Source organism: Quercus lobata, chromosome 3 (genome assembly GCF_001633185.2).
Source record: "Quercus lobata isolate SW786 chromosome 3, ValleyOak3.0 Primary Assembly, whole genome shotgun sequence".
In the NCBI taxonomy this organism is placed as follows: domain Eukaryota; kingdom Viridiplantae; phylum Streptophyta; class Magnoliopsida; order Fagales; family Fagaceae; genus Quercus; species Quercus lobata.
The window spans coordinates 34537577-34555218 of record NC_044906.1 but is presented as its reverse complement, the minus strand read 5'-3'; the positions used below and the strand labels follow the sequence as shown (position 1 = coordinate 34555218).

Genomic DNA, 17642 nt, shown 5'->3' with positions numbered 1-17642 from the left:
AGGCTTTAAAAGCAAAAGGTTTCGTAATGTAATTAGTGCCGATTCTCTCAATCTCAAGGTGGGCCTAAGGTTTCGAGACAAAACAAACGGCAATTGCGGGATAAAGCTGGTGTTGGTCCCCATAGAAACTCATTTTGAAAGTCGGTAGAGTCTTTGTCTTTTTGTCCCTCCTTTAGTCCATTCCCCTCGTGAGTTCATTTGGACATTGACCATTGATAGTCCAATGGCTCCCACCTATCTATTTCATTTCCTCTTCTTATGATATGTGGGGTTTTGCTTTTATTTTTTTGGGTCTCAAAATGATAATAAAATGAACAACACTTGGCGTCCATCATGTCCCTTATAAGAGGCTCAATCCAAAAGAATCTTTGGTTTTTTAAGCAAAAGAATAAAAATATGAAATCGGCAACATAATTTACTTCTTTGAATGTAGAGGTAAGTTTTATAAAGGAGAACTAAAACAAGGATTCCAACTGAACAATGTTGTAGATGTAATTGTAAAAAAGGCTGATTTTTTTTTTCTTCTTCAATAATGTCTTTTATTCATAAAAAAATAAAAATAAAGGAGAACCAAACAAAGGATTCCAACAAAACAGTGTTACAAGCGAGTGGAAATTAACCAGATTTGAACTTACAAAAACTGAACAACCTCTTTGAATAAATTGGTGGGGTTGATTGGAAGAGAGGCAATCTACAAGTTAAATTAGTGGAAAGAATTTTGGAGAAGAATTGTAAATTAATGAGGTATAGAGAAAAGCATAACTTTATATTTAGTCAGGGCAAATTACAATTTAGCCACCTGTGGTTTCGCCGAAATTTAAGTTGCATATTTGTGATTTGAAATTTGACATCTTACCCACTCGAGGTTAGTTCAGTTAGATTTCTTTAATTCATTTATGTTAAAAACATGGTTATATATGTGATTTTGCTTTACTTTTATGTTTCTCCCGTCTAAAAACCCAAAAACATAAAAATACAAGATCAAATAAGATAAAAAATAATCTAGCTGAACATTAGCATCATGGGATTTCAAATCACAGGTAGGCAACTTAAATTTCAGTCAAATCTTAGGTGGGTAAAATGTCAAATTTTATATAACAGATAGGTAATTTAAATTTCAGCCAAATCACAGGTGGATAAGTTGTAATTTGCCATTTAGCTAATAGTGGGTATTTATAGGTTTTTCTCTTAAGTAGGAGTTGGTGATTAGTTGTATAATTTTTTTAGGAAAGGGGGGGGAGGGGGGGTGGATAAGGGTGGGGGGAACGAACTTGACAACATACCATCCCCTCAAATTGGTGGAAGGATGGACTCCTAAGAGCAACCGCATCAGTTCATGCAAATTTTGTCTATTTTTCAAGAAAAAAACCTACTTTTTCTATTTTACACATTCACTTTTACAAAACACCCACATAAGTTTATCTATTTTACACATTTATTCAATAAAATATTCATTCTTTTTACATTTTTTATTATTTCTTTCTCTCTCCTTCCTAGAATCCTCTCACAGACCCAACACAAACCCAAAATCACCCACACCCAACCATCATCTTCTCCGTTAAGCTATAGACCCAACACAAACCCAAAATCACCCACACCCAGCCAACCATCGTCTTCTCCGTTGAGCTACAAACCTAAGAGATCTGGGGTTCAATTCCCGGTTACACCAAAAACCGATTGGTGTCTTAGTTTGATGATAAAGAACTATCATTAGGAGCGAACGCCATAAGTTGAATTTATCTAAAAAAAATTATCTATTAGTTTAGAACAATTATATATTTACATTGTACTATCAATGTAAGATTTACATTGTAAACTAAACAAATGTGTACTTAAGATCTAAATAGACTTTTTTTGAGGATTAAGTTGAACAAATTTTTACTTTTGTTGTTGGGCTTTTTTTAGGGTGTTCAAATTTTCATTTTAGGAAGACAAATCAAAAATAAAATATAAAAAATATTATATAATATAAAAATACATTCCAACTCAGGGGTTTCATTTGAACCCCCTGAACTCTACCTAGCGCCGCCCATGAGTAGATGTGCGCATGAATGCCTTTCAAAACTTGTTCTCCTACCTCCTCTTACCAGGGCAGGCTCAATCAATTTTGGGTTTTAGCTGTTTTAGGCGAAAACTTTAAGTGGGCCTTTTTATTTTATTTAAATATTAATTAAATAATATTTATTTAATTAAGACCATTTTCATTATTATCTTCTAAATCTTTTTAATGGATTTCTTGTTCATTTATTATTTTTTCACCCAATTTTTTTGTTGAGTCTTGTTTAATGTTAATAACGAATTTATCTATAGATTCCTTTTGATATTCTTTTTTTTTTTATTTAATTTATTTTTTCTATTGGGTTAAAATGAATTGATCAATTGCAATTAATTAATTAATTACCAAAGTTAATTAATTAGATCAAATTTCATGCAATAGCATAGTAGCACAAATAAATCACCAATTATACTAAATGCAACGAAAAATAAATTTGACACAGGTGATTTATTTACGAATGGAGAAAGCCACTGATGCAAAACCCCATCAGATGATTTTAAAGTTACCACTCCCAAGAATCTACTATTATCAATCACAAGTAGTTACAAGTATAAGGAATCTTACCAAATCCTTTGGCCTATCCCGAAATATCAATTTATAGTTGAACCCTTACCTCAATACCTAATTGGATTTGTATTGTAGCGGTAATCTTTTTCTTGATGCACAAATCCCAGTATGTGACTAACCAATGTGCACGAATTCCAATACATGACTAACTCTAACAACTTGAAGAGGTTGTTGGCTACAAAGTTCTTCAGTTCATCAATGATGAAGATCAGGAAGCTCCTTGGTCATAAAACCTTTGGTGTAAAGACGCAGTAGTTTTTCAGATAGAATAATGAACTAGGGCACTCAATTGCATGCACGACGACCTTTTAAAATAAACACTATATATGTCTAGGGTTGTGAGAAAAGAAACCCTATACAAATATTTCAGCTTAGGCCGAAAATCAGATCTGGAAGTTCTGATTTCGTAAGTCTCGACAGAAACAGCTTTTGTCGAGCTTCTGTCAAGCTTCGACTATAAACCTTGATAGAAGTCTTTTTGTTGAGATTGCTGTCGAGATTTAATGAACAACTTTTCTTCATTTGTTTCTTAGTCAGATCTTCATGACTTTAACATTTGACTTGAACAATATGTTTCTTGAAGTTCTAAACCCATCCTAGATCTACCCAATTACAAGTAAAGTACATTTTGTTAAAAGATTAGCCCATTACATAAAATATGTCTCTAACATTTTCTTCTTTTATTTTTTTAAAAAGTCTTCATATCTAGATGTATATTTTCTAGTAGTCATTTATCATTTTAAAAAATATTTATAAATAAATGAAACACAATTTATAATAGAAATTTATAATTTAACTAAAATGAAATTTAAAGTATAGACCAATAGATCTAATTTATCAAAAGTAAGATTACAACTTTTCTAAATGATATGGTTACTTTATACTTTAAACTTGCACAAATAAAACATTTATTTTTCATATAACTGAATAGATTATAATTTTTAAAAGATAACTAATGAAAATGTACTTAAACAATACAAATTAAATAAATTACTTGAAATATTAAAAAAAATCGGTACCAATGGAGTTGGGAAAAATCAAACTAATTAACATATAAAAAAATTTACATAAAGTCACAAATGGGTTCACGTGATAATGGCTAGTGTCTATAAACTCTTTATCTATTGTTTTTTAATAAAAAGTACAGACTAGGTTTTTGTGTTTTGAATTACAGCGAGTGCCTTTTTAATATACAATGCATTCTATTAGCTAATAATATGAGCCTTATTATTTTTTTTTTTTAATAAAAGAAATCTAGGTAAAAGGTCAAATAAGTCTTAATCAAAATGTAATATAAGAGGAGGCTTTCTTTTAATTGGAGGTCGTAGGTGACTGTCTTAGATGTCTATATGCCTCATATCTATATATGTATTGTTGGTTTGGACTAAAAATTAGGAGGATTCCAATTAAGAGGTGCTTTTCAAGCAATTGTTAATAAATTATTTAAAAAATTTTTTGACATAATTTTATTGGTAATTAAGAAATATTAAAAGCAGTAAAAAAAATATTGTTGTTTTATTTTTTTTTCCATAATTGTTTTTTTAAAATTTACTAAATCAACTTTTAGTACATCATTATCATTAACTTCAAAAAAAGAGGTGATTATTGCATGAGCTGTTGGAAGCAACTAATGCTTCGACAGGATAGAAGGTTGGGTTCATCATTTGATATGATTAATGAGCATTTTTTGAGAATCTACCACTCTTCAGGAAGATTTTCTGTGAGTGCGTGTTTAGAGAGGGTTGAAAACTTAAAATTATTTTATTATTTAGTTTATTTTTACTATTATTTATATATTTTACTATATATTTTAATACTATTTATAGGTTCTATTATATTATTTTAATTAATTTTTATCTTTATTTATAATATTTTTAACAATAAATTTTTAATTCCAACAAAATAAACGATATTTTTTATGGGTTTTAAATTTTTAATCCTTTTACTCCAGCAGGCTTAATGAAGAAGATAATGCCGATCAGTGTGCGATCTGAATTATTTATGACTATGACTCTATATGAGTAGGCAAACACTTTGTGGGAGTAAATTGAGTGCTTCTAAGAGCACTCCCTTATGATGAGCTCATTTGCAAATGTGGGCCTTGTGGCAAAGTAAATTAGGCTAGAGCCCAATAACTTAGAGGGAACAATGTGATTTTTGGACCCAATATTTCTTGACTATAAATTGCTCATTATTTTCTAATCTTATATAAAGAGTTGTCGTATAACCGAAGACCCAATAAATAAAAGAGTTACATCAACAACTAGGGGGGGGTAGCAAGTAATTTTTGCTTGGGAGAGTCAAGGTAAAACTATCATATTGATTTTTCAATGAAAAACTCAAAGTTCAGTATATCTATAACACAAGATTATTGTTAGAATTTTTTTATCAGCGTAATTCTAATTAGCACTCAAAAATCAAAGTTCTAACAAGCTAGTCAACTAATTGAGCATCTTAAGTCTTTTTTTTCTTGAGTTTCTTCTATTCTTTTGAAAAACTAACATTCATATAAATCAAATATAAGTATACAAACAAAACTGCTGAAGAAGAAGAAGAAGTTGGTGTCTCTCAATATTTGCTTAGCTTTAAATAGGAAAACTCTTTGTTAAGGATGAGGAAGAAACTAATGAAAATGTGATCATGTGAGAGCATCTGATGGAAGAATTAATGAAGAGAAATTGAAGAGAGAGCACAAGGTGATGAGGAGAGTCTTTTCAGTGGTTGTAAAATGGAAGGGGATATTGTAATAGTTTTGAGAAAGTACAAAACTTAAGTATAATAATATAAGTGTAATATATTAAGTTCTGCAATTTAATTCTTTTTTTTTTTTTGAGAGAGTTTTAACCTATGGCGTCCGCTCCTGATGATTGCTTTTTATCATCAGACCAAGACACCAATCAGTTTTTGGTGTAAGCGGGGATTGAACCCCAGATCTCTTATACAACCATCAGAGACTTTACCAGTTGAGCTAACTGGAACCTACGTTCTTCAATTTAATTCAAAAGCATGTTTAGCATGACCAATAAAATACAAACAATGTTATTATTTTTAACGACAATTAAATTCAATACATGTGAATTTAATAAGACAATCTAATGTACTACATCTCAGTTTTATCTTTTCAAAAAAAATTGAATAACTAAAAACTAAAAAGATATGAATGTGCCTTTCATGCTTTAGAGAAGAATAGAGAAGACAAAATGAGTTAATTTTTATGATTGCACAGTTGGGATTTGGGGTGGGTAGAATTTTATGAGAGACATGTTGAAGTGGGGGGCAATCTTTTAATCTTGTAGGGGGCCAGCTTTTAAATCAAAATGCTTGTGGGCTAGTTTTTCTTATAATTAGAGAGATTTTAAAAAATTTTGGAGGGGCCCTGAGTCCCTGACCCCCCAATGCATAAGGTCCCCTATGACAACAACCATTTAGAACTATCTAGAAGGGATTTAAAAAATGTTGGTTCAATTAAGAATAAGTCATTTGAATGGATGCCTGTTCCAACAAAATATATATATAAAGAAAATGAAAGAGAAGTGGATGTAATGCCAAATCTGGCCAACTAAACTGAAGGTTCCAGGTCCGTTTGAAAATAAAAAAAATAAAAAATTCAAATAACTTGAAAATTGGTACTTTTGATGGAAGATGAAAAGAAAACTATGGGTATTTTGGAGGAAACTGAAAACATTTCAGTTGATTTCAAGATATACTGCTTACCCAGCCCTGCAAAACTTCTCGTAATTAAGCCACACGGGATCATTTTTTTTATTAAAATTCTTTATTTTGGACAAAGAAGCAAATTGGGACTTAAAATGTTGTTGAAATTAGAAGTTTGAATGGACGCCAAACCCAAGACCAGTTGACAAATCAAGGTTTCGGCTACTTGCTTGAAACGTTGTAATAGAATTTTGACTAGAGTAGTATTATATTTCTTGAAATTTTTGTAATAAATTTTTACTTGAAATAAATTATGTTAATTATTCTAAAGATAACACGAGCAAAATATCTTGTATGATGTGAACATTTACGCTGACCTACATATCATTCACGTGACATGTAGGACAAAATTTTATTTTTTATTATATAACTAGTAGGCAGTAGCTCATCTACGCAGTATTGCACCAAAAAAAAAAAAAAATTTTTTGACAACAAATATTTATATTTAATAAAAATTTAATTAATAATTATTAACATAATATACAAAAATTCAAATTAAAGAATTTAAAAAAAAGTTTTTATTTTATTAAATATTTGCTTAGGGAATATAAAATCTAAATTAATTCATAATTTGTTTAATGTTGTGTTGCTTTATCCAAAAAGATGATGAATCCTGACTAACTCTTAAAACAAAATTAAAAAATATTATTAAAATGATGATATGAAAAAAAATCGAACTTTAAAAAATAATGTAAAAAATAAGAAGTTAAAAAAGCCAAATGCTTGTATTAATTGATTTCATTATATAGGAGCATGTCACATACAATTTGCTAATTTGCAATCCCAATTATATGACATACTTGGCCTAAGTAGAATCAACCATATTAAAAGTTCAAGTCACATCCACATTAGCAAAATTAACAGAATTATCTCGTATTTTGGTTTGAGATCTTCACCAATATGAAGTAATGGAGAGAGAGAATGACAAGTTTTAGTCCATTTGATATCAATTTATTAGACATTTTATAGAAAGCTGGCTGAAGTATAGTTGTATTTAGGGGAAAAAAAAATCAAGGTTTTAAAAAATTATACATAAAATGATATTTTGTATTAAAAAAAAAAGGAAAGAAAAGAAAGAAGTAATACCTCAATTTTTCCATGTATTACTGATAGTGGAACTGCTAAATTTGGCTTATTGGACACTTTTAACTATCAGATTAGGCCCCATATAATCTGTCAGTAAAGCATAAATGTCCATATTGAAAAATAAAGTGCTCAAGAGCAAGAAAATGCCCGTGTTTAGATATACTATATAAGACGCCTTTACTAATATTAGAATATAATGTGCTTCCTTCTGTAAGTCAAGTTTTGAACTTCTTGCCCTACGATCGAAGGTGTGATCTGAGTGAGTTAGGATTCAAAGTTGACAACTCCCATTGTTTTGAAAAGACTCTTGCAATTTGAAGCGACAAACCTCAAACAAAAAAGCCAATTAATGCCAAACAGGCCAAAAGAAATAGAGGAAGTTAAGAGATAATGAATTTGGTTCAGGAGAGAGCAGAAACATGTTTTTATATGTAAGAGTTAAGTTCAAATAATATTTTTTGGATTAATTTAAAAAAAAACTATATATATATTTTAAAGACTTTTTTTAATTTGAAAAAATGGCCTAAGGTGCAATTGCCAAGGCTTGATTTTTTAAACTCTTAATGGTAGCGTACTTATGAAAGTGGACGGAAAGACCAGTACTGGAAATAGTTGTAAAATGAAGCGCACGTTTGACAATTATTATTTTTGTCTATTTATTTATTTATTCAGTTTATTTTTGTTATTATTTATCAGTCTCACTACACTTTTTGATACTATTTATGGGTCTCATTATACTACTTTAGCTAATTTTTACTTTTATTTATAGTACTTTCAGCAAAAGGTTTTCAGTTTCAACAAAATAAGCGTCCGTTTGGCAAAAATTATTTTTGCCAACTTATTATATTATTCAGTTTATTTTTGCTATTATTTATGGGTCTCACTGCACTTTTTGGTATTATTCATAAGTCTCACTATACTATTTCAACTAACTTTTACCTTTATCTATAATACTTTCAACAAAAAGTTTTCAATTTCAGCAAAATAAACAGATTCTAAATAGAACTTTAAGTGGATTCTAAAGGGACCGAAGAAATGAAATGAAAAACTTTAAGTATGCGAACAAAAAATGAAGCGCACCTTCATCTATCTTTTGTTACATATGAAGCACACACCCTCATCTATCTTTATTACATATGGTGGCACGTGCCACAAAACAAACGGACAACACTAGCGAACGAAAAAATGGAGCTCTTAACAGATACAACAGTAGTCTTTTATTGCAATCATGACTCGAAGACACAAATCTTATGAATCTTCTTAATTATTAATAGGCCAATCAACAATAAGATCATAGATCGATGTTTGATCAATATTCTAGCGATTCATGCTTCCTTGGAACACTGGAGCTGTTGTAGCCATCGCTCCACCAGTTCGTTGCTCCACATTTCCTTTCCAGCCTAAACAATTTCCCACCCCCCCCCAAAAAAAAAAAAAAAAAAAAGTCAAAACTCACCCTCGAGAGTAACCCTAGAAGATATATTATACAACCAGTTATTATTATTATTTTTTGGACTTTATTTCATTTTATATTATTCATAGGTATACATTTTTTGATCTTATTTTTTATAGGTATATCCACACTTGTTTTTATTACAAAACCAGTCTAAGTGTGTGAGTGTTTTTTTAAAATATTAATAATGTGGTAAATTAATTCACTCATCCACAATAGGAATAAAACCATTTTCAATTTACTTACTAGCAATACGACCTTTGTATTTTTATGCATGACTATATTTGTCATTTGGGTCAATAATCAATATAAAAGAGTGTGAAACTTATTTAGAAACTACGTTTTGAAAATATAATCAAACCTTATAACATATTGTAATTTTTCTTCTTTGATGTTATATATTTCTACCTACAACTTATCATAGGTCCAAGATTTGCAAGGAACTTTTTTTTTTTTCAATTACTTGTAAACAAAAAAGAAAAGAGAAGAGAAAAGAGGAGGAGAAGAGAAGTGTGTTTTTTTCAACCTATGGTCATGTCGAATCCGCGGGCTTCAAGCTCACGATACTCTTGGCATAAGGCACATGGCTCGCAGCAGAAATGAACCAAGCAATCCCCACAAGGCCTCTCCTCTAACATGTACTGCTGCCTGATTTTTGTGCGATAGGGGTACGAGTACAAGCATCCACAACCAATCAAATTGGCAATTAGTGCGTAAACTACTTCACTAAATCCAGTAGCTGCAACACAAATCACCATGCCACACATCTTAAAAATCAAACACCACCAAAAACCATCACCGTCCAATTGATATATATTCACTGTATACTTACTTTTTGATCCTTTATCAACAATATCTGCAATTCGACCAAAGGTAATGCATGGGCACCAGCATGTCAGGCAACCTGTGAAAAATACCGAGCAAAATTGTAGCATTTAAGTTTAGTAAAAGTATATGAATAATGAGAGCGTCTCTTATATAGTAATATTTTTCAGAACTTTTGTTCTTACAATTATTGATATGAGTTGTTTTGTTGGGACTAATATCACTTTCATTTAGATTTATCGTTGACATATTTTTATTATATAACGACTGTGTCATGTTATGGAAAAAAAAATTGTAAAAAGTGTTAGTGTTCAGTGTTTCACTGATGTCTTATAGGGTGTCACGCCAAAGTGTTAAGCTATATCTTACAATTTGAGACATCATGGCAGCAGTCATAGAGGCCAGAGGACCAAGGGACTGGAGCTTGAAATGAAGCTTGCTGGGAATTCTCGTGGTATTGGCTTGTCGAGTTCATTGGAACACCAGTCACGGTGGCCTGAGCAAATGGTGGCGGCGCATGGGAGTATTGCTCTGTTGAACTTGGGTTTGATGAATACATGATGAGTTAGTAATTGGGACTGCGTATTGATTTGAACAAAGAGGGTTTAAAGGCTGAAAGAATTATGAGGAGGCGATACTTGGATAGGGGTATATATATATAATGGTGGTTAGTGGTGGAGGAAATGCTGGGATTCGTTTTTTTCGTATGAGTAAGGATTTAAGAAATGGTGACTACAGAATGTTCATGTTTTAAAAGTCAAGCGCAGCCATTGCTGAAACACTGCTTTTTTTTTACTTTTGAATCACGAAGAAAAGTTCAGAGAACCATATTATATTGTACACAGGGACAGGGCAGTTGAGGATTAATTAATGTGAGAATAATCGTAGAGCTAGGGACTATGTCCACCCTTGTATGAGATCTCCACGTAGACTACTTTATTTTTTATTTTTGAAGGGGATAAAATTTAAAGTAGACGGATCCGTTCAACTAAAGCCAATCAAAACAGACGGTGATAAGGAAAGGGACAGTTTGGCGTATTGAGAAACAATCGGTAGAACAGATCGTATCCTGGACGGAGGGGTAGGAAGACGGATGGACCCTCCATAATGGATGAGTTCCAACTAAACAGACACAAGGGAGACAGGTAATGAAGCCACGTGGCATTTACGTGGCCTAAGTGGTTTCTAAGAAACCTCATATGAAAATGTCTTGTGCCCCACGATTAACCCTAACTCAACGAAGTCTCTAAATGGAAAGGATCTCACAAAATATGTGTATTAATGAGAATCTTCTCCATAAAGAAACGCCTTTGCCTCCAAGAAACAAATATCAGTTCTACACTACTATAAAAACCCAAAGCGAGAAGTCAAGGTATGTGTAATTCTCCTAGTTCTAGCACTCTAGAGTTGTAGAAATTCTCTCTAACTTAACCTTCGGAGGGTATTTGACCAGTACCATACCAGTACTCTCTACAAGGTTTTCTTTCTTTTTATTTCACAGGTTCTATCTAGAGCATGTGAGGATTGTATAGCTCACTGACAATTTTTGGCATCATTAGTTGGCGTTGTCTATGGGAAAGAAAACTATAGTAGCCATATTACCGTTTCCAGACAAAGAGTTGTATGGTATTCACTCGCTTGATGGCAACCAACAATAATAACAAAGATGAACCATGCACTACTGCCCTTGAAAGATAGGTATAGACCCTAGCTGCGGCTGTGGAGGAAAACCACGACTTGGAGGAACAGCTGTGCCAAAGGGATGCTAAGCCCAATGGTCATGGAGAAAAGCAAGAGGAATAACTGCAAAACCACGACTTGGAGGAATAGCTGCGCCAAAGGGATGCTGCGCCCACGACTTGGTTTTGCCTTACCAAGCAAAACCGTGACTTGGAGGAACAGTTGCACTAAAGGGATGCTGGGCCCAACAATCACTAAAAAAAGCAACAGGGCACCACGCCAAAAGGAGGGATCGAGAAGGACCAGAAAGCAGTAATGCCCCAAGCAGACAAGAGCGACAAGATACCAGCCATTTATTCGTCTCAGATATGGCACCATCGCATATGGTTGCAGAGATGCAAATGATGAAGGAGATGATGGACTTCATGATGAACGTCCTCAAGGTGTGGGTGTCAAACGACCTTGACGAGCTAGTCCACCGGATGGACTCACCATTTACAGCATCTGTCACTTCGTGCCCCTTTCCTGTAAAGTTCCGTATGCCGCAGATAGAAGCCTATGACGGGCCAAAGGATCATTTGGACCACTTAGAGTCGTTCAAAACCCTCGTGCACTTACAAGGTGTTCCAGATGAGATTATATGCTGAGCCTTCCCAACTACATTGAAAGGTCTTGCTAGGATATGGTTCAGCAGATTGACACCCAACTCCATTGGTACCTTTAAAGAGCTAAGTGCGCAGTTTACATTGCACTTTATAGGGGGGCATAGGTATAAGAAATCCACTGTGTGCCTGATGAGCATCAAACAGCGAGAAGCCAAGACGCTGAGGTCCTACATAGCACGTTTCAATAAAGAAGCTCTTTTGATAGATGAAGTTGATGACAAAATACTTGTTGCTGCATTCACCAATAGTATGCGAAAGGGGAAGTTTTTGTTATCCTTATAAAAGAATGACCTAAAGACCACGTCAGATGTACTTTATCGAGCTACTAAGAACATGAACATAGAGGATGCGCTACTAGTCCGAAAGGAGAAACCCAAGAAGAGGGAAAATTTAGAAGATGCATGATAGAACCAAGGATGGAAAATGATTAGGACCAGAGATCGACGGGAGGATAAGTGCTTTAAACCCCCCACTGGAAGGTTCACCAACTTGACCTTGCTGACTGCCTGATTGATCAGGTATTGATGCAGATTAAGGTCGATACAACCTTGACGTGGCCTGGCAAGTTGAAGGGAGATCCCAGCAAGAGGTCCAGAGACAAGTATTGCCATTTTCATCAGGATCATGTTCACAACACATCTGAATGCCATGACTTGAAGTAATAGATTGAAGCTTTAATCAGAAAAGAAAAACTACAACGATTTGTCAGTAAGGAAAGGGCAGACCACCATAGGAGCAGGCCACAAAAAGAGATAATAAGCACCTTAAGCCACCCTTAGGAGACATAAGGATGATTGTAGGAGGCACCATAACTTTCAGTTCGTCTAGAAAGGCACATAAAACTTACCTATGGATGGTTTAGAGCGTCCCACTAATAGGCTTCGTTCCAAAGATGGTATGGATCGGTAACCCTATAATTGGGTTTTCGGAGGAAGATGCTCGACGTCTCCACCACCCACACGATGATGCATTCATTGTTAGCATACGGGTAGGGGATTACAATACTCACCGGGTCCTAGTTGATAATGGAAGCTCGGCTAATATCCTCTATTACCTGACATTCCAACAGATGAGGATTGAGAGAGAGCGGCTCGTACTTACCAATGCACTGCTTGTCGGGTTCAGAGGAATGAGAGTATACCCCCTCGGTGCGGTCACATTGCTCGTAAAGATTGGTGATTACCCTTAACAGATTACTAAGGATGTTACATTCCTTGTCATAGACTATTTATCTATTTACAATGCCATACTGGGTCGTCCTACCCTCAATTCATGGAATGCCGTAACTTTGACCTATCATCTGATGATCAAGTTCCCCACCGAGTCAGGAGTAGGAGAGGTACGTAGAAACCAAGTAGCAGCACGCAAATGCTATATAGCGATGCTAGAGATGGACAACCACTTCTAGACCATGACTACAGAAAAATAACGGATGGTTACAAAACCCATTGAAGGGTTGGAAGAGGTGCTTCTCGATAACTCCAGGCCTGATTGAACGACTAGGATCGGCATCCTCACCAGTCCACCAGTTCGTCAAGCGCTCATGACATTCCTAAGAGAAAACCAAGATGTCTTTGTTTAGAGCCATAAAGACATGCTCGAGATTGTCCTATCAGTCATAGTGCATAGGTTAAATGTATCGCCCTCCTTTCCCCCTATCTGTTAGAAAAAGCAAGTGTTCGCCTAGGAGCTAGACAAGACTATAGCGGAAGAAGTCCGATTGGCTCGCCAACATAGTAATGGTCAAGAAAGCCAACGAAAAACGAAGGATGTGCGTAGACTTCATGGAATTAAACAAGGCGTGCCCCAAAGATAGCTATTCCCTCCCGCGGGTTGACATCCTAGTAGACTTAATAGCAATACACCAGTTATTGAGCTTCATGGATGCATTTTCTGATTACAACTAGATCAAATTGGATGAAGTTGATCAGGAGAAAACTTTGTTCGTCACCAGTTAAGGCCTCTTTTGCTATAAGGTGATGCCTTTCGGTCTCAAGAATGTGGGTGCAACGTATCAAAGGCTCATGAACAAAATGTTTACACATCAGATTGGAAGAAATGTCCAAGTTTACGTGGACGATATGCTGGTGAAAATCTGAAGGGAAGACGATCATTTAGACGACCTCAAGGAGACCTTTGATACCCTCTGCTCTTACAATATGAAGCTCAATCCGAAATACGTGTTTGGGGTGACAGTTGGAAAATTATTAGGGTTCATGGTGTCTAAGAGAGGTATCGAACTCAACCCAAACAAAATCTCGGCCATATTGGAGATGGAACCACCAAGGAACATAAAAGAAGTGTAATGCCTCAATGGCAAGGTAGCTGCATTGAATAGGTTCGTGTTGAGGGTGATGGACAAGTGTCTACCTTTCTTTCTCACATTGAAGAAGTCCTTTGAGTGGATGGCCAAGTGTTAATAGGTGTTCGAGGACTTAAAGGCATACCTTTCTTCCCTACCATTGTTAAGTCCTTCCAAACTTGGGGAAGAGCTGTTTCTCTACCTGGCCGTCTCCCTAGCTATTGTTAGTATAGCCTTAGTCAGAGAAGAAGACAAGGTGTAGAAACTTGTAGTAGTGCTCTGAGACGCGGAAGAAAGATACCCTCCGATGAAGGCCCACACGGTGATTGTTTTGACAGACAAGCCTTTATAAAGAGCAATAAGTAATCCTAAAGTCGTGGGATGGATGATGCTGTGGGCAATCGAGTTGAGTGAGTTCGATTTACAATACTGACCATGTACTACTATAAAGGGATAGGTGGTCGCTGACTTCATTGTGAAATTCACCAATATGGAAGGCCAGGGGGCAGAAGAGTATCCTCCATGGAGTATTCACACGAACGAATTGTCTAATAGGCAGGCTGACAGAGCAGGTATAGTGCTTCATTCTCTAGAAAGAGATGAGATCGAGTGCATGGTTTGTCTCAAATTCCTTATGACCAATAATGAAGTGGAGTACGAGGCTTTGGTGGCAGGATTGGATCTCGCTAAAGTAGCAGGGGCCATGAGCATGGTCGTATGCTGTGACTTTTAGGTGGTCACAAGTCAAGTGAACGGGGACTACAAATGCAAAGGGCAAGTAAGGAGATGAATGGACAACTTTCAGGCCAAGTTTGTTTAAATCCCTAGGGAAGAGAACGAGCAAGCCAACCGTCTTGCCAAAACTGCATCAGCAGAACACATGCTCATCTAGTAAGGTACTTTCTTTTGTTTAGCTTCCACCTTAGATAGATGGCATCGGTGTGTAGGAAATAGGCTCAGGAAGCAACTAGACCACATCGATAGTTTCCTATTTGAAAGACGGCACTCTACCCGACGGTAAGGAGGCCGCAAGAAAGCTGAAGGTTCAGGCGGAATGATTCGTCTTGATAAAAGAAGTCCTGTACAAAAAAGGCTTCTCTCTCCCCTACCTAAAATGCTTGAGCCCCGAGGAAGCATATTATGTCATGAGAGAAGTTCATGAAGGGATTTATGGGAAATATTCAGGGTCACGATCGCTAGTGCACAAGCTAATCCGGGCTGGATACTATTGGCTTATTATGCAGAAGGATGCCCAAGCCTATGTCAAAACCTGCGACAAATGTTAAAGGTTCAGTAACGTCATTAGATTGCCAACAGAAGAGCTCACTCTAATGATGACTTTATGGCCTTTTGCTCAATGGAGGTTAGATATCATGAGCCCATTCCCAATAGTGATAAGAGAACTGAGGTTTCTAATGGTCGGCATCGATTACTTTACCAAATGAGTGGAAGTTGAAACCTTGGCCACCATCACAGAGAAAAACATATGAAACTTCATTTGGAGGAACATCATCTGCAGGTACGGGATCCCTAGAGTCTTGGTCTTAGACAACAGAAAGCAGTTCGACAATGACTTGTTCAAAGATTTTTGCTTACAATTGGGAATCAAGAATCACTCATCCTCACCTACCCACCCCTAGGCCAATAAACAAGTTGAGGTCACGAATCGTTCCTTACTCAAGATCATTAAGACTCAGCTCGAGGGGGACAAGGGTATATGGCCAGAAGAGTTGCCAAGCATACTATGGGCGTATAGGATGACGGTCAGGACACCTACAAGAGAGACGCCGTTTCGACTAGCATACATAAGCGAGGCCGTCATCCCAGCTGAGGTTGGACTCACAAGCTACAAAGTGGAGAACCATGATGAGAATAGGAATGATAAAGCCATACGCCTACAGCTTGACCTAGTAGACGAAGTAAGAGCAACAGTTGAACAGAGGTTAGTGCGGTACCAGGATCTCATGGCCAAGCATTACAACTCCAGAGTTAGGCGCAGAGATTTCCAAGTTGGAGGCCTTATCCTAAGGAAGGTCACGGGCGCCACGAGAGATCCCTCACAGGGAAAGCTGGGACCTAATTGGGAAAGACCCTACAGAATCACTTTATGGCAGAGGAAAGACACTTATCACCTGGAGATGCTAGATGAGCAGAAGTTGCATCACCCATGGAACACAGAGCACTTGAAAAGATACTACTTGTAGATGACGGCTTGAACAACAACACTCCTTATTTCCAGATTACTTCATTTTAGTTAATTTTTACTATTTATAGTACTTTTTAAGCCCAAAGGGCAGCTTTTTATTCTTTCAAGAACAATTTTTTACTTGTGCACACATTTATCACAATAAGAAGAGTTATTTAGATATGACTTGTGTATGTATATGTCTCTACGAAAATACATCTGTGATTAAGTCCATAAGTGGACAGATTCACCCTAAAGGGTGCCATTAAATTACAAAGTCCATAAGTGGACGGGTCCATCCTAAAGGATGCCTCCAAATTAACAAGTCCTTAAGAGGACAGGTTCACCCCAAAGGGTGCCATTAAATTACTAAGTCCATAAGTGGATGGATTCATCCCAAGGGGTGATTTCAAAATATAAAGTCATTTAACGGACGGATTCATCCCTAGGGGTGATTTGAAATTATTAAGTCCCTGAGGGGATGGATTCATCCTAAGGGATGATTTGAAATTATTATGTCTTTGAGGGGATGGGTTTATCCCAAGGGATGCTTTGAAAATGCCAAGTCCCTGAGAAGACGGGCTCATTACAAAGTCCTTAGGAGGACAGGCTAGTTCCAAGGATACTTTCAAAGTACCAAGTCCAAAGTGGATGAGTACACCCAAGTATCCCAAGAATTCAATTGATCCTCAAAGGGATGGGAGCATTGTAACATAAAAACTGGTCCCAAGGTGGACGGGAAAACATATATCTCAAAGATAAGAAACAACCTATAGCAAAAAAAACATTTTCAGATATATAAACAAAAATATAAGCGACGGATATGAAGACAGTTGATAAGAAGCCCATGAAGGGCGAATGTTTATATCTAAAAGCCCAAAAAGCAATGGGTGATGGTAGGAATAAATATTTTTCTCCCAGGAATTAAAAAAAAAGAAGATAATAGAAACATTCGAATAAATCTACTATTGATCAACAGGGGTTTCTCTGTCCTTCTCTTTAGCCATCTAACCCTTCTTAAGAGGATGGGTCTCATCCTCGACGGATTTGACCTTATCATCATAAGGAGTAGTCTCTCCGTCACCTTGAGGGTCGGGAGTGGTGTTGTT

General features: G+C 35.8%; 1 protein-coding gene across 1 annotated transcript; it reads right to left on the bottom strand.

The window, feature by feature from the left end:
• Nucleotides 1-8740: 8740 nt before the first annotated feature.
• Nucleotides 8741-10260, bottom strand: LOC115980805 (protein PLANT CADMIUM RESISTANCE 3-like). The gene is made up of 4 exons (XM_031103016.1): nucleotides 10071-10260; nucleotides 9709-9780; nucleotides 9403-9615; nucleotides 8741-8823 (listed from the first exon to the last, which is right to left on the bottom strand). Exons 1-4 carry the CDS (start codon nucleotides 10258-10260, stop codon nucleotides 8741-8743), a joined length of 558 nt encoding a protein of 185 aa, XP_030958876.1.
• Between the last annotated feature and the right edge of the window lie 7382 nt (nucleotides 10261-17642).

What these genes read in the sequence shown, in the direction of transcription:
- LOC115980805 (XM_031103016.1), bottom strand. Translation starts at nt 10,260, where the DNA reads ATGTATTCATCAAACCCAAGTTCAACAGAGCAATACTCCCATGCGCCG. An exon ending in CTGCCATGATGTCTCAAATT is followed by an intron (nt 9,781 to 10,070) that starts GTAAGATATAGC and finishes TATTTTTCACAG; the next exon opens with GTTGCCTGACATGCTGGTGC. An exon ending in CGGATTCGACATGACCATAG is followed by an intron (nt 8,824 to 9,402) that starts GTTGAAAAAAAC and finishes GAAATTGTTTAG; the next exon opens with GCTGGAAAGGAAATGTGGAG.